At 38.7% G+C, this 24,153-nt stretch overlaps 2 protein-coding genes and 1 long non-coding RNA gene across 3 annotated transcripts; all 3 read right to left on the bottom strand.

Moving 5' to 3' along the window:
• Positions 1–296: 296 nt before the first annotated feature.
• LOC307164673 (uncharacterized protein) lies at positions 297–13,564 on the bottom strand (the record flags this gene model as incomplete). Its single annotated transcript, XM_079881707.1, has 5 exons — positions 297–403; positions 621–721; positions 9,299–9,363; positions 12,391–12,557; positions 13,495–13,564. The coding sequence occupies 5 exons, from the start codon at positions 13,562–13,564 to the stop codon at positions 297–299; spliced, it is 510 nt and encodes a 169-aa protein (XP_079737833.1).
• A 58-nt stretch (positions 13,565–13,622) lies between these two features.
• On the bottom strand, positions 13,623–14,203 carry LOC307164396. The gene is made up of 3 exons (XR_013822275.1): positions 14,024–14,203; positions 13,889–13,927; positions 13,623–13,663 (listed from the first exon to the last, which is right to left on the bottom strand). It is a non-coding gene; the product is annotated as an uncharacterized lncRNA (long non-coding RNA).
• An 846-nt stretch (positions 14,204–15,049) lies between these two features.
• LOC307164672 (uncharacterized protein) lies at positions 15,050–19,004 on the bottom strand (the record flags this gene model as incomplete). The annotated part of the gene is made up of 6 exons (XM_079881706.1): positions 18,970–19,004; positions 15,708–15,903; positions 15,479–15,607; positions 15,345–15,401; positions 15,175–15,228; positions 15,050–15,081 (listed from the first exon to the last, which is right to left on the bottom strand). Exons 2-6 carry the CDS (start codon positions 15,898–15,900, stop codon positions 15,050–15,052), a joined length of 465 nt encoding a protein of 154 aa, XP_079737832.1. The 5' UTR covers positions 15,901–15,903; positions 18,970–19,004.
• Between the last annotated feature and the right edge of the window lie 5,149 nt (positions 19,005–24,153).

Below are 24,153 nucleotides of genomic sequence, written 5' to 3'. Positions count from 1 at the left end.
CATTTTTGTATCTTATCAATATAATTGTAATAAACTGCTTACCATTTTCCTGTAAACCAAACTGATCACTCCAAGAAATCATCTAAATTTCAAAATATATTTTTATTACTAATATTTAGTAAAACTTGAAAACCAGAACAGCAGTATAAATTAAAACAACAACACACTAATACTTAAAACGAGAACAGAAAGTATAAATTAACACAATAACATAATAAAACTTAAAAGTCAGAACAGTAAAGTAATAAATAAAAGTGCTATAAAATTTTGTACTATTAGCACAGTGTATTTATTTATTAATAACCACCACCCCCGACTCTCCCAGGGGCATGTTTAAGGTGGTCCGATGCAGCCGACTTTATTTGGGCCTCTGTGGCAGCTGCATCCCATTTCATGACAGCATCTACAATCAAAGCAAAAAAATCCTGTGTAAAATAAATCAATTCAAACGCCACTGTTGTGGTTTAGCTTGCAGCAGAGATACATATTATGCTTAGATGAAAATTTGAGTAACAAATCAACTAAATGAAATAGATCACAAATTAAGTAAAATTACATCAAGCCTGATATTAAGCATTCCACACACATTTTTTTTAAATTACCATAATATAAATTCTTACCTTTTATTGCTGAAAACAATTTCTTGTCTTCGAGACCAATTTTCTCTTTTTTGCCCTTCCCCTTCAAATTAAATAGTGTCATTAGGTGGTTGGTGAAGAGCCTAATCCAATCCAAGACAAAAATAAAATGCAATTATTCCACCACATGCAGAATTGTCTTCAAATTAAAAAACAAAAAAAAAAACAGTGATTTTGATAGAGCATTGGCATTATGCACAGCCACACTATTTTTACCTTCATCAAATCGCCTGAAAAGACACTATACAATATAACCATATAGATCTCTACATACATTAGACCTCTTAGCTGAGAAGCACATAGGGATTCATAAATTAGCCAGTGTCAGCCTTAGGCTGGCTACACAAATTGGCTGCGTCGCATGAGCCTGGCGTTTCTGTTGTGTGGCGGCTGCGTTGCATTTTCTATGTCTTTGCACACCAGAAACGTGTCTGACGCTGCGCTGCTAGCCTTGTCTGTACACACGCATGTTTCCAATTGATTTACTGCAGTAGTACACTTCATGTTAACCCTCTGGGGTCTGGGGTGTTTTTGGGGTCCTTGAGATGTTCTGACATGCCCTGACATTTGTGCTTTTTTCAGTTGCTTATAAACATATTAATGGCAAAGGTGTAAATTCACTCTATATAGCACAAACAGGACTTCCATAATATGTGAGCCACATGTATGTACATGTTTTCATTTTTGAGAGAATAATGTTTATGCATGGTTATCGAAAAAACTAAAAATTAAAGTTTCTGAAATAAGGCCACAAAACACATACTAAATATGTGGCAATAAGACTTTTGACTAATGGATTTCATCGCCTAGTGTTTTTTCTTCAAAATGATATGAAAATCATCCTGCCTAATCATTCACAAAAAAACGATACATTGATTTTAATTTTGTGAAACACTTTTAGTTTGGAAAGCCAATATGCGGATGGGGCGTAACCGCTCCAACAGCATCATGCATATTTAGTAGTTCACACCTGGTGAGACTACGTCCCTGCATACTTAATGAGCCATTCATTCAGGTGTGTCACCTATAGCTAACTTTTCTAGGAGAAAATTTCAGATGGCATTTAGAGGCTTTTGCATCTGAACTCTTCATATATACACACACACACATATATATATGCATGCACATACATACTTTATAATCTTTTCAAAACTAGTCAACGTCTTTCAAAACTAAAGTATACATTTTATCATACGTATTTCAAAGTAAAGGATTCATTAGTTAGTTGATGACTTTATTTTTGACAAAACACATACAGTATATATTCCTCATCTCAGTATAGCAATAGAGTTTGCTAAAAGCTGTTCATTCAATACAGCAGTATTTGAAAATTGATCATATTTTGTAAAATTACATTTATATTTGCATTTATGTCAAAACCTAGACACTTTTAAACATCAAAAGGACATTTATTAATATGTATTCTTGTCAAAATGACAAATAAACAGATTTTCCTATTCAATTTTGCATGGAAACGCTTCCAAGACGCTTGCGTGTCGCGTGAAAAATAGGCGTCGGTTCTATTTCTAGAATGCACGCGTTTTCCACGCGGCTCGTGCCGCGCCTGAGACGCGCGTCTCACACAGGCAGTGTGCAAACTCTAAACTGTTAACATGGGAGCCGAAATAAAAACGGACACGCCACGCAGCTGAGACGCTTACGCCACGCATCCAGTGTTTCACCGGCCTTATCCAGCGGATGTGGGCGTTTCACAGGTTTGTATGGATCGCCTCACATTTGCGTTTGAATAGCGCGGTCTCCGTAGGCGGAGTCACATTAAAACTTAATTAGCTGAGATGAGAACGACTGACATCTCTCTCTTTACATACATATTATATAAACTGTGAATATTTGTTTTTTATAAAAATTACTTCATTTGAAAGAAGATAATTCAAGCTTCATGCCTGTGGGACTGTATGCCTGTTTGACTGAGTATTCGCTGAGTTACAGTTCATTTTCGGACGCGTTTCAGAATTGACTTCACTGACGGAGAGTAGGCAGAACTCGCATCATGTTTATTTTTCTTTATTTGGCGAAAAGCACAACACTTTGTTTTTATTATGAGCATACACAAAAAAATACACACTAAACAGGATCGATTGATGTATAACACAAGTATATAAGATAAAAAAAAAAAAATTTTTTTTTTTTTTTTTTTTGCACTCATACGGAAAAAAACGAGCCTATCGCGCCGGCGCGATAGCCGACCTCAGGGGGTTAAACATAAAAATATACTGATTTGATTTGAAGACAACTTTGGAAGTATTGACTTTTATTCAAGTATTTAATTAAAGTATTGCATTTTTTTATTACATTTATATCTGCATTTTTGTCAAAACCTAGAGACTTTCAAACAACATGTCATCGCGTGAAAAATAAGCGTCGGTTCTATTTCTAGTATGCATGCGTTTTCGGTGCGGCATTCTTGGATTGGAGCCAGGCAAAGCCACGGTGCCACTGCAAATTAGCCTTGGGAAGAAATTTCTTTTGGTGTAACATACATGTTCAAAAGTTGTTTTAGTCGTACAACAGAAAACTCAGATTGGACAGATAGTCTAGCTAGCTGTATGGATTTACCCTGCAGAGATCTGAGGAGCAATTTACATAAATCGACAGATCTTAAATTTATTTTCACGAGTTCACACTTACAAATAAGTCAGATAGAATAAATGCGTATTTGGCGTGCTGTCCGAGGAGAGGGCTCCGGGCTCGGTATTTGGCCCGAACCCAGAGTACTCCCCCCGTATTCCTGGCTGTGAAGAACAAGCCAAGAGTGAGGAGTCGGGGTGGTGGAGGGATGCTGAAAACTGTCAAGGAAGTTAGGTGAGTTGACAGAGTGAATATATATATATGCTTCCTCTCATGCTGATAGGGTAGACATGGTAATTGTTTGATGAGTTGATTGATTGATTGATTGATTGCTTGATTATTTGAACGTGCTCCTCCCGAACTTTGTTAATAAAACATCATTTCACGAGTTCACACTTACAAATAAGTCAGATAGAATAAATGCGTATTTGGCGTGCTGTCCGAGGAGAGGGCTCCGGGCTCGGTATTTGGCCCGAACCCAGAGTACTCCCCCCAAAAGCTGCAAATAAATGCCGGACAGCCACCAGAATGATGTTGATGTTGATGACCCCCCAAAAACTTGCAGAGTGCAAAGCTTAAGGTATCAGAAGTGGGAAAGGGTTAGTCGCTGGAAGGCTTCTTGTAACATCGGATGGGAGTTGGTTGTCATGACGTTGGATGGTTGTGCCTCTCCGGTAGTAGGCTAGGGATGGTACGTAATGTACTTTTGCGGAAGAGAATGGTATAACCGCTGCAGTGTGATGGAGCAAGTGTGATGAGAATTAGTTCCTGCAGGAGCGGAGGAGATGACACTGCTGCGGCAGTGGATCAAACTTGATTTCGACTTGCTTTCCAACTATCTGATGCAGAAGGATGGAGAATTGAGTACTTGTGGGAACGGAAGAGGAAACACTGCTGCGGCAGTGAAAGCGAGTTGGATGGAGAAACGGAGCTCCTGCGGGAGCGGAGGAGATGACACTGCTGCGGCAATGTACCAAACTTGCTTTTCAACTTGCTTTTAATTATCCAAAACAATTTGGACATAGAACTGAGCTCCTGCGGGAGTGGAGTAGATGAAGCTGCTGCGGCAGTGGAGCAAGTTTGGACGGAGTAACAGAGCTCCTGCGGGAGCGGAGTAGATGACACTGCTGCGGCAGTGGACCAAACTTGCTTTTCAACTTGCTTTTAAATATCCAAAACAATTTGGACATGGAACTGAGCTCCTGGTGGAGTGGAGTAGATGACACTGCTGCCGCAGTGGAGCAAGTTTGGACGGAGTAACAGAGCTCCTGAGGGAGCGGAGTAGATGACACTGCTGCGGCAGTGGACCAAACTTGCTTTCAACTTGCTTTTAAATATCCAAAACAATTTGACATAGAATTGAGCTCCTGCGGGAGTGGTGTAGATGACACTGCTGCGGCAGTAGAGCAAGTTTGGATGGAGTAACGGAGCTCCTGCGGGAGCGGAGTAGCTGACACTGCTGCGGCAGTGGACCAAAGCTTGCTTTTAAATATCCAAAACAATTTTGGATATAGAACTGAGCTCCTGCGGGAGCGGAGTAGATGACACTGCTGCGGCAGTGGAGCAAGTTTGGACGGAGTAACGGAGCTCCAGAGGGAGCGGAGTAGCTGACACTGCTGCGGCAGTGGACCAAGCTTGCTTTCTTAAATATCCAAACTATTTTGGACGGAGTAACGGAGCTGGCTGCGGGAGCGGACTAGATGACACTGCTGCGGCAGTGGACCAAACTTGCTTTCTTAAATATCCAATCTATTTTGGACGGAGTAACGGAGCTGGCTGCGGGAGCGGAGTAGATGACACTGCTGCGGCAGTAGAGCAAGTTTGGATGGAGTGACGGAACTTCTGCGGGAGTGGAGTAGGTTAGCTGTAGTAGACTTGGTTGACTTGCTTTTAACTGTCCGATGAGCCAGTTGGGTGGAGAATGGGCTCCTGTTGGAAGAGATGATGCTGCTGTTGTGGTGTTGGAAACAACTTGCTTTCAAACTGTGATCCAAAAGGTGAGTGGGACAGAGATCTGAGCTCCTGCTGGAGCGGAAAATAGCACTGCTGTTGCAGTAAAGCGAGTTAGGATGGGGAACGTGGCTCCTGCAGGAGTGGTGGTCTGTAGGGTTGGGTGTATGAGAAGTTGTCAAAGAATTAATGAGGGTTCGTTGGGCTTCTTTGATATGGAAGCGATTTGAGCGGATGTAACTCGAAAGCCTCCGCTGACCAGTGGCCAAGTGCTTGGATCTGCTGCTGAGAGAGGCCTTTTTTGGGCACCTGTTGTTGCGCCTATGCAAAATGAATGGCTGGAAAAGTGGTCTTCTGGGATGCCTGAATGGAGCAAAATTTGATCTGTCTTACTTTGCTTTATGGAGTAGGAGATGGTTTCATTGTCTAGCACTGATAGATCTGTGATTGTGGGGTGGACTTTTGGGTTAAAGCTGGAAGTGATGGTGAGTTCTGAGCATCTGAGGAAACTGAAAAAAGCCACTATGAACATTGCGTCCAGTGTGCGGGCAGTGTTGGTAGAGTGGTAGCCTTGGCGGAGGGTGGAGATGCATAGTAAGTATGTCTAACGTTATTGGTTGTCTGGCATCTGGGCGAGTAGGTTGGGTTATGAGGTTAATTGCTCATGGAAGAGATGGGTTTTCATTGGTCTTTGAATGTTGCCAGGGATTCTGCATTCCGGATGAGGGTGGGGAGAGCATTCCACCAGCATGGAACTGTGAATGATAATGTTCTGGAAAGTGATTTTGTGTCTCTCTGTGATGGAACCACGAGACGTCCCTCGTTGATCGACCGTAGGCTTCTGGTAGGGATGTAGGCTTGTAGGAGTGAGTAAAAGTAGGAGGGAGCTGAGCCTGTGATAGATCTGTGAGCAAGCGTCAATGCCTTGAACTTGATGCGAGAGGTAGCCAGTGCAGAGAGATGAACAGAGGAGTGACGTGGGCCCTTTGGGCTCGTTGAAGACAAGACGAGCTGCAGCGTTCTGAATCCTTTGTAGATGTTTAGTTGCACATGATGGAGGTCCAGCTAGAAGAGCATTGCAGTTCTTGATGCTGTTGAGATAGGATATGAATGAAGTGATGGCGAGCAGAGAAATTGGGAAAAGGCAGGTTGTATTGGAAGTGGAAAGACTTATAAAGCTTCCATGCGGTTAAGTAGGATTGTAGGGTGCTGGGTGAAACGGCTTGAAGAATGGAATTAAGAGAGGCGTCAAGAAGTGGTTTCAATGGGTGGTTAATGTGGATATCAGCTCTGAAGTGAGGTACTGAGGTTGGGAATGGGTCCGTGTCTGGTGCCAGCAACCTGAATTTCTGGAAAGCAAAACGTGACCCGGGAACATGTTTTGCAGTTATGATGAACTGATCGCAGGCTGCAATCCAAATGAGGCATCTTAGGAGAGGCATTACTGCAGGGGAAATTTGAGCGGCCTTGTTGATGCAATGCACGGATGCTTCGTTGTTGCAGTGTACTATGATGCTGTTAGAGGACCATTCTTTACCCCACAGGAAAGCTGCTTCCACTAAAGGATACAACTCGAACAGCGCCGAGGATGTTAATGACTGCGGTGAGTCTAACAGCTGGGCGGGCCATGTAAACTTGAACCAACGGCCTTGGTAGAATCCCCCGAAACCGATAGAGGGAGCTGCGTCGGTGAACAGTTGGATATCCACAGGGAGAGAAATCAGATTTTTTTTTTTAGAAAAAGGACAGGCCATTCAATTATTTAAGGAAGGTTAGACAGAAACTAAGCTCCTGCGGGAGCCAATGGTCACATCACTGCTGCGGCAGTGGAGAACATTAGCTAGAGAAACTGAGCTCCTGCAGGAGCGTGAGGAGACATCACTGCTGCGGCAGTGAAATCAATGTTAGCCAGAGAAACTGGACTCCAGTGGGAGCAGAATGGACTGCTGTGACAGTGAAGAAGTTTAACCAGAGGAACGGCAGAGACGGAGCTGCTGTGGGAGCGGAGGAGATGACACTGCTGTGGCAATGTGAGAAGCAAATGGGATCCTACGGGAAAGGTGGATATGGTGAGCTTGTAGGTTTAGAGTTTAGAGGGCAGCCTTGCAGGATTATGCACATCTGAAGTTTAAGTGGCCGAGCGAAGATAGTAGTTCGCGTTTAGGACAGTTTAAAATGTCTGAGAAGGTGGATGAAACCAGAAATATCCTTTGCAGTGCAGTGCAGCCTGGAAATTAACTGTATCCAAGTTAATGCAGAATTCAATGGATGTGGCTAGACCCATGGTTTATCCTGGGTGACTGGAATCCAAAGCTCACCAGAACCGTGTGGGGCTGAGAGATCGATTGCTAAATTATTTTTATTTTATTTATTTTGAATAAATACATTAGAAGCCTAAATGGTTTATAACCTGATTTGATAACGCATCGATTTGATACTGTAGTTGTTGTTTGATAATCAAACAGCAAAGTACAATCTGATTTAGATGATCGTTTGTTCCTTTATCTGTTGCTGGTTCATTTATTTAGTCAAGTTCAAAATAGACTCACTTATTGTAAAAGACAAAGAGCTTTCATAGAATTTTGCGCCTTGAATTTATCCAATTGTGTTTTAAAAATCACTAAGGACTTCAAACTTTGCCGTGGAAACACACTGCTTGTGTGTATTTTATCTAAAAATTTCTCTTCATTTCTATGGGTCACATTACCTGCCGATTTTGTTCGTTCTTAATCAGATTTTTTCAATGGTGAAGCTGTGGTTTTAAATTACTTTAAAATAAAATACAGCTGTGCTATAACGAAGTTTCGAAGCGATTTTGTAGATAAATTGCAAGACAACGTTAACGATAGGTTCTTAATGATTCTGTGTGCTTGCAATCTAATGTGCGAGCTACTGTTTGTACGTGATAGTTTAAGCCACAAGGAAGCAGCGCGTTAATGACGTCAAATAATTTGAACAGAAACCGTTTAAAACGTGTATTCCCCCGATCAAAATTAATATCCAGATGGCATAACTGTGCTTGAGACTCGACTGAAGCGATGCGAAATTTAACCAGGGACAAAAATGAGAAGGTTTTGAGCTGAGCACTCACGGAGTCGAGCCAGCGGGTCTAGAGTGTGAGCTGGCCGGCCGGGACTGAATCTGCGGCGCGGCTTACTGAGGGCCTGCTGCGGCGGCCTGGTCTTGGAGGAAGACCCGTTTGTTCGTGTGAAGAGGGCGGCATTGCCCGAGACGCGAGCGTGGTGCTCGGCGGGCCTTATAGTCCATTTCTCTATTGCAGGAAATATTGAATGGTCCGGTTTAGAGCAATGCGCGGAAGGAGATCGCGGATGTTTCGCCCATGGTGGTGAGGACCCGTTTGTTTGGCCTGACGCCCGCGAGATAACACCAGAGGATTGCGGCAAAGATTCCTGAAGGACGAAAGATTCTTCATTGGACGGGAGAGCTCATTTCGGAAATGATAGGAAGGTAGGGCGAGGCCAAATGCTGAAAACTGTCAAGGAAGTTAGGTGAGTTGACAGAGTGAATATATATATATGCTTCCTCTCATGCTGATAGGGTAGACATGGTAATTGTTTGATGAGTTGATTGATTGATTGATTGCTTGATTATTTGAACGTGCTCCTCCCGAACTTTGTTAATAAAACATCATTTAAAGAAAGATAACAGACATCTGGCCGAAAAGAGTGAAATCTGGTGGAATTTCCTCTCATGCCCTCTTTTGTCCGTGAGCCCCTGTCTGTCTCTCCTTCTCCCTCTCTTAATCCTCCTGTTATTGTTGTTGGAAACCAGAAATAGGGCTTTTTTTATTCAACGTAGGGAATAAAACAGGGAAGTAAACCTCTGCATTTTATTTTAATGACCATCCGTTTAAATAAAAGTGCATATGTCATCTCTAAGGTGGATTTGACTTACAAATTTAGCCATTTTCATAAAATATATGATATGCAGTTTATCTTTTAGCACCATTTAGCCAAAAAACACCAAGATATAAAAACTATCCATATTGCCAAGCCCTAGTGCACAGTCCTGCTCTTTACTTAAACCAACAACTAAACCAAACTACCAAATGAAAACAGATTGGGGATCTGTGTCTGTTAAGTTAATATGTAAATAAATACCTGTCCATCACTTTGTGCGTGCAGTCCTTCACATCTTTCCCACCCACTCTTGCCAGCTGACAAACCTATAATTAAAAAAACACATGCAAATATATTAATGGTAAAAAGTTGAGAACATTGGGGTCCAGTTGTTTGCCGCCCTAAAAAACATCACATGTAAACCATACAAAAATCATATGTATAATCATGAAATAATTGAAAGATTTTAACTCAAATATAACATTTTTTCCAAAACATTTTATCAGCAGGTAAATACAAAAAGCTGAAAGAATTTGCTGGATCGATATTGAAATGTATCAATATATAAGATCTCTGCTGTATTACTCTGTTGCATATATTTTCTGGCATAAAATGCGACTGCAGGGTGTGTCTCCTTACAACAAAATTAGCACGCATAATCTTTCGGAACCATATCACCCTGACTGACTTGCAGCTTGGCAAAACAAAAACTCCTGCTGTTCGGATGTTGCCATTGCTGATATTTTAACATTCCAACATTTTAATTAAAAGAAATACACTACAGTTTGCTCAGAAATACAAATTTTATTATAATAAGCAAAACTTAAGTTACCTAAGACATCACCTACCACTGCAGATGTGTTCTGTACTGAAGTGAAAAGTGGAAATAAGACCTGTTTTCCGGTTAGAACGTTCGGTGTTCCGCATAGCCCCCTATTGGCATTAGTCAAGTCAAGTTAGTGCTGGGCGGTTTGACCAAAAATTTATATCACGTTTTTTATTTTATTTTATTTTTTTATGATGACGGTTTTCCGGTTTATGACGTTTTTTTATTTTATTTTCATGCATAGTCAGGTGTTCAATGCATTTTCTACTCGTTGAGAGAGGAATTACTGCAGTAAATTGACTTAGGATGGTCTATTTTACTGTCATTAGTGAATATTGTAGAATATTTCCACACTAGTAATACAGGTTTGCATGGCCTCAGAAAATTATGCTGTTGCTTACAAATAAGAGCCAGTCATGCTTCTAATGAAGTGAGGAATCAGAATGCAAAGACAATTGTAGTCAAAATTCAGAACTTTAACTTTTCAAATTTCACTTTTTTTTTTTTTTTATAAAAACCAATACAAAAAATAGAACAACTTGCAATACAGGTACATTACACAGTATTCAAGTAAATCTAAAAAGGAAATATAAAACAAGTGACTTAGTGAAGTTACAATTTGCATTAATATTACATACACTATCACACACACAATCTCGCTCTTTTAATAAGTGTTTATGTTGAGAGGAATGGATTCCGAATGGCTACTGTTCTCTGTCATTTTACATTCAAAGCTCCGGTTTCTGTGTTTAGCGTGAAAGCTCACGTGATTGCCACCAACTCGGGATAAAATTTGTGCAGGACAGTCATGCCGTGTACCGGCTGCATTGATGCGAATGTGTGCAATATCTCACGACCTCCCAAGTGTCCGAACTTGCAGCGTGTACATCCGTAACACCAGAACACTGCCGTTTGTTTACCCTCACCACTGCCAAAGAGTAGGCTATAGAATCCCAAGAGGCGAAACTCTGTTGTGTTATGGGTAACAGTCTGTAGATGGCGCTGCGGAGGCGCGTCCGCCATTATGGACTGAAAGCTGCTGAAATCGTTAGCGCCAGTCAATGGCAAAATCCATTTTAGTAGGTGTTTATAGTTCATGTGTGCACTTGCTAGATTGCACATCTTTTTTGTACCTTTCCGCCTGTAATAGGACATTCATAGATTGTTTTTTTTCTTGCCATTGAAACGTTCACTGTGTGCACTTTCACTGAAGATGTTGAAAAAACAAGTTGTTAATATTTTTGTGATATTCTATGTAAAATATTAACTGTCTTTAGAAATGTTCATTTATAATTTTATTTATTTATTTATTTTTCCAAATCATATATATGGTGATGTTCACTAATTTCAAAATCAACATTTGAATAAATATCTTATATCTAATTACTGTGTGTCTGCCTATAGCCTAGCCTATATTATTTCATGAATTTCTGTTAGTCATATAACAAGGAAAGTGCATAATAGTACATAAATATTGATAGATTAAAGGTTTGCAGTAATTTTATAATTGTATCTTTGCAAACCGTGGTAGGCTGAAGCCGATTCGGTGGGGGACATACCCTTACGAAAAAGTACTATATAGGAATCTTATAGTATTTTGGGACAAAATATTATAGTAATCTTATAGGAATACTATAATTTGGGACATACTACAGAAGTACGATAAGACTACTATATAAATACTATAGCAGCTTAAAAATATTATAGAGGTATTAACATCACAGAAGTATGTTATGTTCTGTAATACCTCTATAATATCCTAGAGCAGCTATAGTATTTCTATAGTAGTCTTATAGTACTTCTATAGTAATATTTTGTCCCAAAATACTATTTTCTTAAGGCAATTATGCATAACCAACACATAGACGTATATTTCTGTCATTTAACGTCATTTAACGTCGGTCATCCTCATTATGTATTTTAAATTGTTTTCATATTTAGATATGATGGCCAGAAAAAATTAAGTTATGTTAAGTTTTTGTTATGTTAAGTTTTTCAGTGCCATTGACTTCCATTATTTTTCAGCGTTTTCCTTCAGTTTTCAGTCCATAATGGCGGCCGCGCCGTCACGTCATGGGGGCAACTGTTGCTATGGAGCGTTCTATTGAGTTTCGCCTCTTGGGCTTCTATACTCTTTGCCACTGCTTGCAATCGCTGAAGTGCAACATTTTAAAGGGTCCGTCTGAAACAGTGTCGTGTGGCGCAGTGCAACGTTCCGACTTCCGAACGTTGTGTACTTGAATACATCGGTTTGGCGGTTTATTAAAAATTAACATCGTAACGAAAATATACACCGGTTTTCGGTATGAACTGGTTTACCGCCCAGCACTAAGTCAAGTCAAGTCAGGTTTATTTATATAGCGCTTTTCACAATACGTATTGCCCCAAAGCAGCTTCACAGTACCAAATTAAAGGTAATAATGTAACAAGGTTTATTTCTAGTGGAAAAACACAATGTGATAATGTCTACGTTTATTAAGGATAATCAATAGGATTGTAAACTCATTAGAGGTTGAAAACTTCTTACCAAGGTTTCAAATTTGTTTTTATCCAGAAGAGAAGCCTCCTCCCTCTCGAACTCTTCCAAGGTGTTAATCTTTCTGATCTCAATGCTAGATTTAGGCATGCTCCTCTGGAGTTTTTTGACCTCATCAGTGAGAGTCACCAGCTTTGTCAGCACTATTTTTTGGAATTCTGGCAATAATGAGAAATTAAGAAAAAAAAAAAAAAAAATTACTCACTATAATCATGGTTCTCTGGTAACAGCAAGGCATTTCAGTAAAAGTGTGCTCTCTAGCAATCCCAGAAAAATGAATAACTATTCAATTTGTTACAAAACACTATTTAACAGGTAAACTTTAACCCTGTATTTGACAAATCAGTTGTATTAAATAACAATTTTATTAAGAGATGGTTCTAGACTAAATGTCATAAATGCCAAAGCAATAAGATGAAAACCTGAAGTCTGATTCACCAGTTACAAAGAGAATGTAATGTTAATACATAAGTAATTAGTCTGGGTGTTACATGAAAATATTCTTGTACTTACTCGCTTCTGACAGGGGGAATGTGGTTGGCACATCCCTATTATAACTGGACTTTTCATGTGAAAGACCTAAGCAGGAAAGAAAAAAGTGTGTGAAGCGATCAATATATTTAGAACACTTGTACAATGTGCCTCATTGAGTGATACAACCAATGACATTCACCATCTATGGACCTACTTTCCACAGCCTGGGACCTGGGTACACCTGAGAAACCCAAACCACCAACATTAGTTATTCAGTATGAATAGTATTATTCATGCTAATTTGATATTCAATAAGACAAGCCAAATGTAACTGGCAATACTCACGACTGCTTGAATTGTCCCGGCCCACAGACCTGGATGAACCTGTGCAACCCAAATGTAGCCATTATCAATAGTGCTAATTACCTATGCTAATTTAATATTCAATAAAACACAACTGTGCCTGGCTATACTTACAACTAATTGAACTGTCCCGGCCCACAGACCTGGAACTGGATCTGGATGAATCTGTGGAACCCAAAACTGAAACATCATTTTGTCATGACCAATTAGTAACCTGCATGCTGATTTGAAAATTTAAAAATGAAAAGTTTAACTCACCACTAGTTGACCTCTCGCGGTCCAAAGACCTGGGTGTGCCTAAGCAATGCAGAGCAGAAACATAAGTCATTCATTATCATTAGTCCTAGTGACCTGCCTGCAATATTCAGCAATGAAAGGCTATACTCACGACTAGTTGTCCTGTCACGGCCTGCAGACCTGGCTGTGCCTAAGCAATGCAGAGCAGAAACAAACATTAGTGATTCTTTATCAACAGTCCAAGTGACCAGCCTGCAATATTCAGCAATGAAAGGCTATACTCACGACTAGTTGACCTGTCACGGCCCGCAGACCTGCGTGAACCTAAGCAATGCAGAACAGAAACATCAGTGATTCATTATCAACAGTCCAAGTGACCAGCCTGCAATATTCAGCAATGAAAGGCTATACTCACGACTAGTTGACCTGTCACGGCCCGCAGACCTGGGTGAACCTAAGCAATGCAGAACAGAAACATCAGTCAGTCATTTTCAAGTGTTAGTTACCTGCATACTGATTTGATAATCTGGAAATTAAAAGTTATACTCACGACTAGTTGACCTGTCACGGCCTGCAGACCTGGGTGAACCTAAACAAACCAAATCGAAAATGTCAGTCAGTCATGATAAGTAGTAGGGCTGCACAATTAATCACATTTTAATTAAAATGGCAATATTTGTTAAAGGCAAAATATGTGTCATACATTCTAAAATAAAAGTATTGTGGTTCTGCAGAGACATCCTTGCCTACAAATAGTATCCTACAGTCTAAAGCAAAAAATCTTTGTTTGGTACAGATTCTCTCAAAAAAATAAATGTTTTTTTAATATTTCATTTTTTATATATATATATTTTACAATGAGCATAATGCTACAAAAATTATCATTCCCTCAAATATCATAAATCATATCACAGTTGCAATATCAGTCAAATTAATTGCAATTAGATATTTTCCTAATATCGTGTGATCACAGTAGTGATTACTTGCATGCTGATTTGGTATTCTAAAAATAAAAAGTAAACTTTGGAACGAATTGTTACATTTAAAATATAATTTGAATAGTAAAAAAAAAAAAAACTGATTAATCCAGGTGTGCCTGGCCTATGTAGTCACAGTAAACACTAATCAGACACACCTGGATTAATCAGTTTGTCCAATAATGTCAGACAGGAAACAAAAGAGCAGGCTGAAGCTCAGGAAGTCGTTCAACTGTGCATAAAGCCAATTCAAGTAAATTCAAGTTAGCGAGAGTGCGAAACACAAGGCAATGTGAGGTTTTTAGATTACTGAGCTAATGTTATGTATCATGTAATGTTAGTGACAGGCTGCAGCTGGGATTCGGAAGGATGGGTAATAGATTTAACATTAAGTTTAAAATTGTCATCCACCAAGCCAAAATGCTTATGTTATCATTATCATTAGACGGCTAATTATGTTTGTTTCAAATTATTCTAATGTTTCATTACAGTGTTGATAATGCATAATAGTGAAGTACAGGCTTCATTTGAGCATTAAATATTTGAATATTAAAAGAAAAATTAAATTTGAATAGTATTAAATGGGAAGATTGACAGCTCTACTCACCACTATTTGATCTGTCGAGGCCCACTGACAACAAAGACAGACATGGTTTAATACAAATACTTAACTTAAAATTTGAATCTGGTTAAAATGCACATGGTCATCTTAGTAACAACTCACCATTCTTTAACTTGATTGGTGGGGTGGGAAATACTGGAATTATTGGACTGGAATCTTAACAGTAAATAAGGGGTATAGCAAAATTAACATACAGTTTACTTGATTTTGTACTGAGCACAGGCAACGTTTCAATACACATTAAATGAATGCCACAATAAACATTTCTGTACCTCCTTTCCTCTTTTCTTTATCATCCTCCTCAGCAGTCGCCTCAGACAGGTCAGATCCTTTTAATATTAAAACACGTTGCAATTGTAACATGAGTTTGCATGTTTTCACTATTCAACAAATGATGGGGACATACCTTCAACAAAATCATCAAAATTTTTTGTTTTTTTCATCCTCTTTTTAACTACAACCTCTTCGTCTTCATCTTCTTCACATAGTTCAGCATGGCTGGTTTGATCGTAGTCTTCACACTCATGGAAACTTTCTGCAAAGACAGCATGCATGTCATCAAAGCTTATATCAATGTATAGTCCACATAACTTCTCCAATTTGTTTTACCAATGTATCAAAATATAAGAGGTTACCTGAGGTAAATTTAACTTTCAGCAATGGGAAAGTTTCCCAGTCCTCCTTAGGAGCCACATGATTGTCGAAACAATATTTTGCTCTCGTCTTTGGCCATCGAAGGGTTTTCTCGGCTAAATTAACCCAGGCATCAGGGATGGTCCCCTCCATTTCCTTCCCATTCTCATTCCAGACGGCTCTGACGAAAAGCATAACCTGCAACAAAAATGAATATAATAAATAAATGAACTATTATATATATGTATATATATATATATATATATACTCACTGCTCTTGACTAAAGAACTTTTGAAGCTTTATTAAGGATAAGTCTATATTTTATTTATATTTTACGCAGTGCAGGTTGTTTGATAATTAAATTTCGGTATATGTTCAAGGCCTACCAGTTAGACAGTAAGGGCACAGGTAAATATGACATCTTTACTGTTGTACTATTGAGACAAACAACAAGTTTGCAGTATTGCTAATATGTCAATATTTAGTTTAATTATATTTTATTTTAGAAAGCACAGTGCATTTAGTTTTTGCTTGTTTCGAGATTTGAGTTGAGCAATACACATTTCATGCAAATCATGCACCCATATACATACCCAGTATATACCCAACGTACTTTATGTCTTGCCAATCTTCATCATGAATGTTCAATGCCATGCAGCAGAGGAATCATGACAGGGCCATTGTTGAAAGGAAGGCAGGCTACTTTTCGACCAAGGTCTTTTTCCTTGACTTCTTTTCTTCTAAGTCTACGGCCATTCCCTATGTAAGCAATGTTCAAGAGGTTTGACGGACATGGTTTGTCAAACAGGTCGACAGTGTGTCTCTGTTTTACCACATCGCAAACAACTGTACCATCTCCCCTCCTCTCTTGAACAAAAGCAAAGCTCTCATCTTCCAGAAGGAAACAGCTGTCTCTCCTTTTTGATGAAATGTACATTTGGGGCTTTGCTTTAGGCTGTGCAGTGGAATTCCCCTGGGCATGTTCAATTTCGACCAGGCGTTTGGACACCTGCGCTAATGGATTTTGGCCAGTCCTGACCAATCTTTTGATCTGCTGCAAATAGTTCTCATATGGAAAGCAACATATGTCATTTAAAGAGCACCTGAAACGAGAGACATCTTCATGGATGTGTAACAGGGCATGCACATGCACAAATGTTTTTCCATAGAGTGCAGGGCAGCTAGACACAAAGTGCCTCATCAGTTCAGCAGAAAAATCCAAATAGGCAGCTCTTTTCCTCTCATCTGAGTCCAGCATGATGGATACTGCCACGGTCAATGTCACAAAATGAGCATACAGCTGTGAGGAGACTGTATTTTTGAGTACTATGGGTCCCGTGTACAGAAGAAACTAACGGAACTCTGTGGCTTTCCACCTGTCCAACTCCTGAAGGCCACGGGGCTGTCGCGCAAACTCACTGGGCATCTGGCCTCGTAGCAGGTTAAGTTTTTGTGAGATTTCATTTTTCTGTCTCACAGAAAGCCTACACAGTTTTGGGCCTCTAGTCAGATACACCAACAGCCGCCTAACAACACCCAAGCAAACCGTATGCATATAATCCAACACAAAGGCACTGACACAGGGAATCCCAGCAGCTATTAAAGGGCTAGACCCATTTTGATGGCGGGAATACTCTAACTGACTAAATCCTTCATCTGTGCGCAAGGTGGATGTCAGCTGATTGAAGACAACTCTTCTTTCAACATACTGACCTTTCACTTGGCATCTCTCACAGCTGTCATATGCAGTATGACCTTTAATGCATTTTAAATATGCTCTTGCCGGTGCATCACAGATAAAGGTACGAACATTTACGGCATACTTTTTCTCACGAAACACCAGGCCATTCTGTTGGAGATTATTGAACTCCTCCAAAAAGTCATGGAGATACGCATCAAGGGGCTCAGACTTGCTTTCCCCGCAGTATAATGCCACAATAAATGGACTGAAATTGCTAAATGTAACCAGTATGGGCCAGAACTGGACTTTACTACTTTTGAAGATTGGTAGTCCATCAATGTTCACATCCAAACTGACCGTACTGTGTTGTTGTCTGAAAGCATCATTTTGAGACAGTACACGGGAAATGCCCCCCTCCAAGCCATAGTAAATATACTGTCCATTGCATTTAGAATGGCTGTCAATGACTTGAGGAGTGGCTAGTAATGTCCGTGCATCTTTGGGGAGTACATGTCCATGATCCCTTAGAATCTGCAATAATTCATTTAGGGACCTATTAGTAATTTGATGTCTTGTACTCCACTCTCGCAAGTCATCGCCGATGTTTCTAACTTGGACTTCTGGTTCGGGGTTCAAAATCTCCACATCTGAGTCACACATTCCTATGTTAGTGTCAAAGTCTGAACCATCAGTGGTCACACTGATGCTGTGGTCATCAGTATTGCTTCCACCATCATCATTGGTTGTTTCCTCTCTGTCATTTGTGGTTACTGCGTCATCAATTCGTCATCAATCGTCAGATTGGAGAAGTTCATTGATGTCTGCTCTACGTTTCCTCCACATTCTTAAATAAGCCATCTTTAACCCTTAAGTTGAAAGTGTCAAAACAAAATTCAGTAAAATTAAATATTTTGCGTGTGCATACACACACACACTAGAGATGATGCCTTGTCCGGTTTTTATATGCAGATTCCGGATCACGTGTTCAGTTACAAATAAGTTAGATAGTATAATGTATATTTGGATTGCGGGCTCTCTTTGGCGTTTTTTTTTTTTTCCAACAGACAAAAAAAACTAAACTTATTTGGGTTTAAAACAACGTGAGAGAGTAAATTATGAAAATTAAATTTTTTGGGGGGAACTATCCCTTTAATGTAAATAAAACAACAAAACACAAGAGAAAATCTCACTAACAAAGATTTTTATCTTTGCCACTTTGGCCTAAATGTCTGCTATTCTATTTTATTCTTCTACAGGGGTGTATGTCTACCGTATGCATACACATTAAGGGTGTCACGATTTTGATTTTTAATCGAAATTGATCGAAATTAAATCACAATCTCGATCATCGAATTAAAAAATGTAGTTGTCAATACTGCTACGCCCCCATGTCACGTCCGGTCTACTACAGCTTACTAATACTCTAATGAGAGTTAGTTGACATGTAGCTGCTAGTTGAAAAGTTACTAGTTAGTAGACTGTCTAAAGTGGACTATCAAAATAAAGTGTAACCAAAAAAACTTTATGATATTTTGAAAAACACTCACTATTGGTATTACCCTATTATAACAATGTTACTTACAAAGTCCTTGATGGGACGTCGACTCAAGTGCAACACCGTCAAACAGCGACACGAGGAGCCTTCCTTGGCAACTATAAGCTAGCTTAAGTAGCTAGCACGTCCTTTTAGAGGGAAAAAACATTTGAATTACTTAGCTGAACCAACTTGGACTAACGAAAAAAACGTTATGATATAATTTCTGGAATCACTCACTATAAGTATAACCAATATTATAACATACTTACAAAGTCCTTGATGGGGACGTAGACTCAAGTGCAACACTGTGAGACAGCGACGAGGAGCTAGCTTAAGTAAGCTAGCGCGTCCATTTAGGGAAAACAAATTGAATTACTTAGCTGAACCAACTGGGACTAACGAAAAAAAAACTTTGATAACATTTCGAGAAACACTCAGTATTACCATATTATAACAATGTTACTTACAAATTCCTTGATGGGGACGTTGACTCAAGTGCAACACCGTGAGACAGCGACACGGAGACTACTAAGCGATCTTAAGTAACGTTAGGCGTCCATTTAGAGGGGAAAAAAACACATTTGAATTACTTAGCTGAACCAACTGGGACTAACGAAATAAAAACATTATAATAACATTTCGGGAATCACTCACTATTAGAATTATCAATAGTATAACATACTTACAAAGTTCTTGATGGGGACGTCAAGTGTAACACGATACAGCAAAAAGCCTTGGTGCAGAATGCGGCGGAGCATGCTGCGCGGACTGCAGTCACATATCCGTCCGCCACAGAACTGAGAAACTTATTCCGAGCATGTTTGATCATTATATAAATCATGTTATAAAAGTAAAAAAAAATCAAAGTAATTGACACAGTTTGTATTTTTATTATCACTATTAAGGTAGAACTATTTTTCGCATGGGATCTAGGGAATCTTCTTGAAACCGGAAGGTGTACCCAATAAAACCGCCTTTTCCACCACACTTTTAAGAACAAAAACGAAAGGGAAAAAAAACACTCTTATCCGAAAAACATCTATGCTTATCACTTTTAAAAATATATAATTTTACTAATTAGCATACACGTAATAAAAAAAACACCAAAACAATAAACTATAAAATAAATTGACATTTAGGAGTATTGGTTTAATTTATTTTATATTTGGGCTTGCCCATGTTGCTGAAGGGGTCAAGGTGGTCAGAACAGCGTGGAACCCCAGGCCTTTAAAAAGAACTTAAGGCCCAATATGTGGAAATTTACCCATCACCCTCAAACAAAGACAATGACAAATGGAAAAAATACAATAAATAAATAACTTTTTCTAGAATAAATAATTTAAAAACTTTAGAATATTAGTCCATATGGACTGGAAGTATTTGTGTCAACGTCTACCATTCCCACTTCTCAAAAATCATGTGGTTATAACTCACATTATCAGTTATTGACAGTTTGGTTTATTCCTCGCCTTGAGTTTGAGGCTCGATGGTGTTTTATGCCCCCAATGGCTCCTTAGAGGCAGCTAACCCTACCCTCAACCTTAAACCTACCCATCCCCTCGCTGCCTGGAAGGCGCCGTTGGGGGCATAAAACACCAAAGACCGAGTTTGAGGGACCAGATCTGTCAATTTGTGCCAACCTGCCTGTATCCTATAGGCCTACCTCTCAGAGATGATCAGATCATAAAAAATCATTATTCTGCCACTGCTTTCCCCATTGTAACTGACCTGCCTAAGTTTAAAAGAGCAAGGTGACCAAAATAATAAAATTATGTAGAGGGTTGAATGCAATACAATTGTGATATTGACAAGGATCTTAGCTAGCGTCAACTATGGCGTCGCTCCTACAGCGTTGTGACCGTTTCGGAGTGATAGGGTGATAAGTCTGATTTTGAAGATCTAATTTCAAAATGTTACTGCATATTGTAGGTTTTTTTTTGCAAATTCAGTGACTACTCCACACAGCTGATCAACACAGGACCAGTTTTGGAACTGTCTTTCACATGGATATTTTGGTGGTACATTTTGTAAATTTTATAAAATATTATGTGAATCCTAACTTTGAATTTAAATGTTTTCATGAATGTAAAAAGAAAATTGATAATTTTTAAATCTGAAAAAATTCTGTTTGCTAAATGTATTCACAAATGTAAATTTTATGCAATCCTCTTTTTAAAGATTTAAACATTTGCCCAAAAATGAAAATGCTGTCATCATTTACCCACCCTCAAGTTGTTTCAAACCTGTATGAATTTCTTTTTTCTGCTGAACACAAAAGAAGATATTTTGAAAAATGTCGGTAACCAAACAGTTGATGGACCCCATTGACTTCCATGGTATTTTTTTTTACTATGGAAGTCAATGGGGTCCATCAACTGTTTGGTTACAGACATTTTTCAAAATATCTTCTTTTGTGTTCAGCAGAAAAAAGAAATTCATACAGGTTTGAAACAACTTCAGGGTTAGTAAATGATGACAGAATTTTCATTTTTGTGCGAACTATCCCTTTAACTGCAGGGGTTAGGCCTTTAGCATTGATAAAGGACAAAAATCTTCTCACTGTGACAGTCTGTTTAGTAAAGATTGTTTGTATGGATTGTCCCTAAACTAGAGCTATTGATGCATTCAAGACATACCTAGTATCATAAAGATCGTATTTACAAATTGAACACACATGAACGCCCCCACAATGATGAAAAATATGAGTAGGAAGCTTGGGATTTTCTTTAAGCCCGATCTTGAAGAGTTATGAGTGTGTCAGTGAGAAACATTGTGGAATACCACAATACTTAGGTATTTAGCAGTTACATTGTCAGGCTTTTCTATTTACGATGAAGTAATGCCTGCACAAAATATGACAGTATTATAGTATAACAATATAACTTGTAGTAGGCTAATGATAAATTTTACAGTGGCTTCATAAATTAATTTAAAACATAAAAAAAAACAAATAGTAAAACCTCATGAATACAAACTTCCCAGGAGGACTTAAAAGCGCCATGTGTGCATCATGAACCCTGTTGGTGTCTAACCAGCAAGATCAATTTAACAGTTAATGATATAGTCCATAAATTAACAGTCAGTTAATTAATTTACAGATATTGTTTGTCATTTTGTTCTGAACTAGTTCTGGCTGTCAGTCATTGACTGTTTCTGGATTTCAACAGACGTCCAGATTATAGTCAGTATGAACGTCTTTTCTGAACTAGTTCTGGCTGTCTGTGGACGTTTAGATTATGGCCGGATTGGACATAATTTCTCAGCGTCATTAATCGACTAATTCTGGCTGTCAATGGACGTTCAGATCATGGCCTGGACGGGCGGACTTGATATCAACCTGTTTTGTACGTCCACAGACGTCGCTTGCTCAGTGGGGTACTTTTAAATTAGTTCTGATGACACAGGGAGGACAAAGTATCATTGAAAAAAATTATTCAACTTTATCTATATTGGCAAAAAATAATGCCTTTCTGACCTTGCGCTGGCATGCTCACTTAATAACAAATGGTGCCACTGAATGTACTTCCTAGATGATCTGGACAGTTTAATGTCATGTATGAAATTGTACGTACCATAATATTGGCTTCATCCTTGATGGATGCAATGTTGTGGTTTTTCTTATGGCCAACCACCCATTCCTCTCGTTTCTCCTCAAACCTCTGAAGCTTCTTCTTGAGGCGCTGCTTCAGAGCCTGCTCCTTTTTACAATGTGAACAGATCTTTTGTGCGCAAAATAAAATGCCCTGACAAAAGGGGCAGATCTTTTTTGTAGACCCCCCTGGCATTATAACAGTCAGATACAGACAGACAGACAGACTGACAAAGATGGATAAGACAGACAAGTAGACAAAGACAGACAGAGAGAAAAGAACGAGCAATAGATAAAGACTGTGAGATAGATAAAGATATAGATTGGAGAGATGGACAGAAATATAGATATTGAGAACAGAGAGGATGTGAGATATAGAAAATAATGAAGATATAGAGGTTGGCTCTTAAAAGTGCCTTTGGGTTTTGAAAATCAGGTGTGGCTATAGGTTTGGACAGGTGATGTGTTTGACAGGATCTGCAGGGAGAACAACAGAAAATGTTAACTAGTGTTATTATGTTGATATAAGATTTAAAAAGTTTACACTAATAGTGAGTGATTCCCATTTTCTTATAAATACTTAGGATAAATAAATACAGATTCACTTAACATTTTACTGCTTTAATTTTCCTTGCTTTTATTTTGTGATTATTTTAATTATATAAAATAATAGCCGGCAATACCAGCTTTTTTTCTTATCAGTGCAGAAGAGACTCAAAATACTCTGTTGATTTTGATCTTACATATAAGTGTTATACATCATTCTGTTAAATGATGTATAAAAAAAACTGTTAAATGTCTTCTTTTATTTGTGTACACTCATAATAAAAACAAAATGTTGTGTTTTTCGTAAAATAAAGAAAATAAACATGATGCACGTTCTGCCGTCTCTCTCAATGTGAAGTTCATTCTGAAACACGGCAGAAAATGACCTGTAACTCAGCGAATGTTTGTCACACAGATTTGAGACATATGTCTATACAAAGCTTGTAAATTATATCAAAAACAAATATTCTCTGTTTAAGTAATCCGTATGAAAGCAATGACATGTACAGTTTCTCAAACGCATCCTCATTGTTTTTATGTGTCTTTCCACTTTAATAAAGACAAACACCCAAACTATCTTGACTCTTCTTTTTAATAAACTTGTGGGTCTCTAACATAGACAGTGGTCTCATACACACATTTCACATGTGACTGCTCTCTCTGGTGTGTTCCCTTTTTTGTGGATCCCCACTCCAACAACATCTACAACAATAGTTCCTATTGTTACATCCTTTCTGTTACAGACCGTTCTTTTTTAAATAAGAACTAACATTCCAAACCAAAACTCCTAATCAATTTCTGGTACCGTCAAGAACAATATACCATTTCCTTATAACATGTCACATTTCCATCACAACATTTTTACATTTCTTTCAAAAAAAAAAAAAAAAAGTTTTTTCAAAAAGTAAATTCTTACTTTTTTTTTTTTTTCATGTGACATAGTCTTGTAAGTGTTGAGGTTTCTTTACTAAACGTCCTGCTTTTGTGACAACAGGTTCTGAGATATCTGGCTGTACAGTGTTTTGCATCTGATTCTCCATTTTGGTGGTGAGTTGTGAGTGAGTGTCCGCAGGTTTTTTCGTTTTTTTGTATTG

The sequence above is a fragment of the Squalius cephalus genome (genome assembly GCF_949319135.1).
Source record: "Squalius cephalus genome assembly, chromosome: 9".
In the NCBI taxonomy this organism is placed as follows: Eukaryota; Metazoa; Chordata; class Actinopteri; order Cypriniformes; family Leuciscidae; genus Squalius; species Squalius cephalus.
This window is presented reverse-complemented; position numbering and strand designations above follow the sequence as displayed.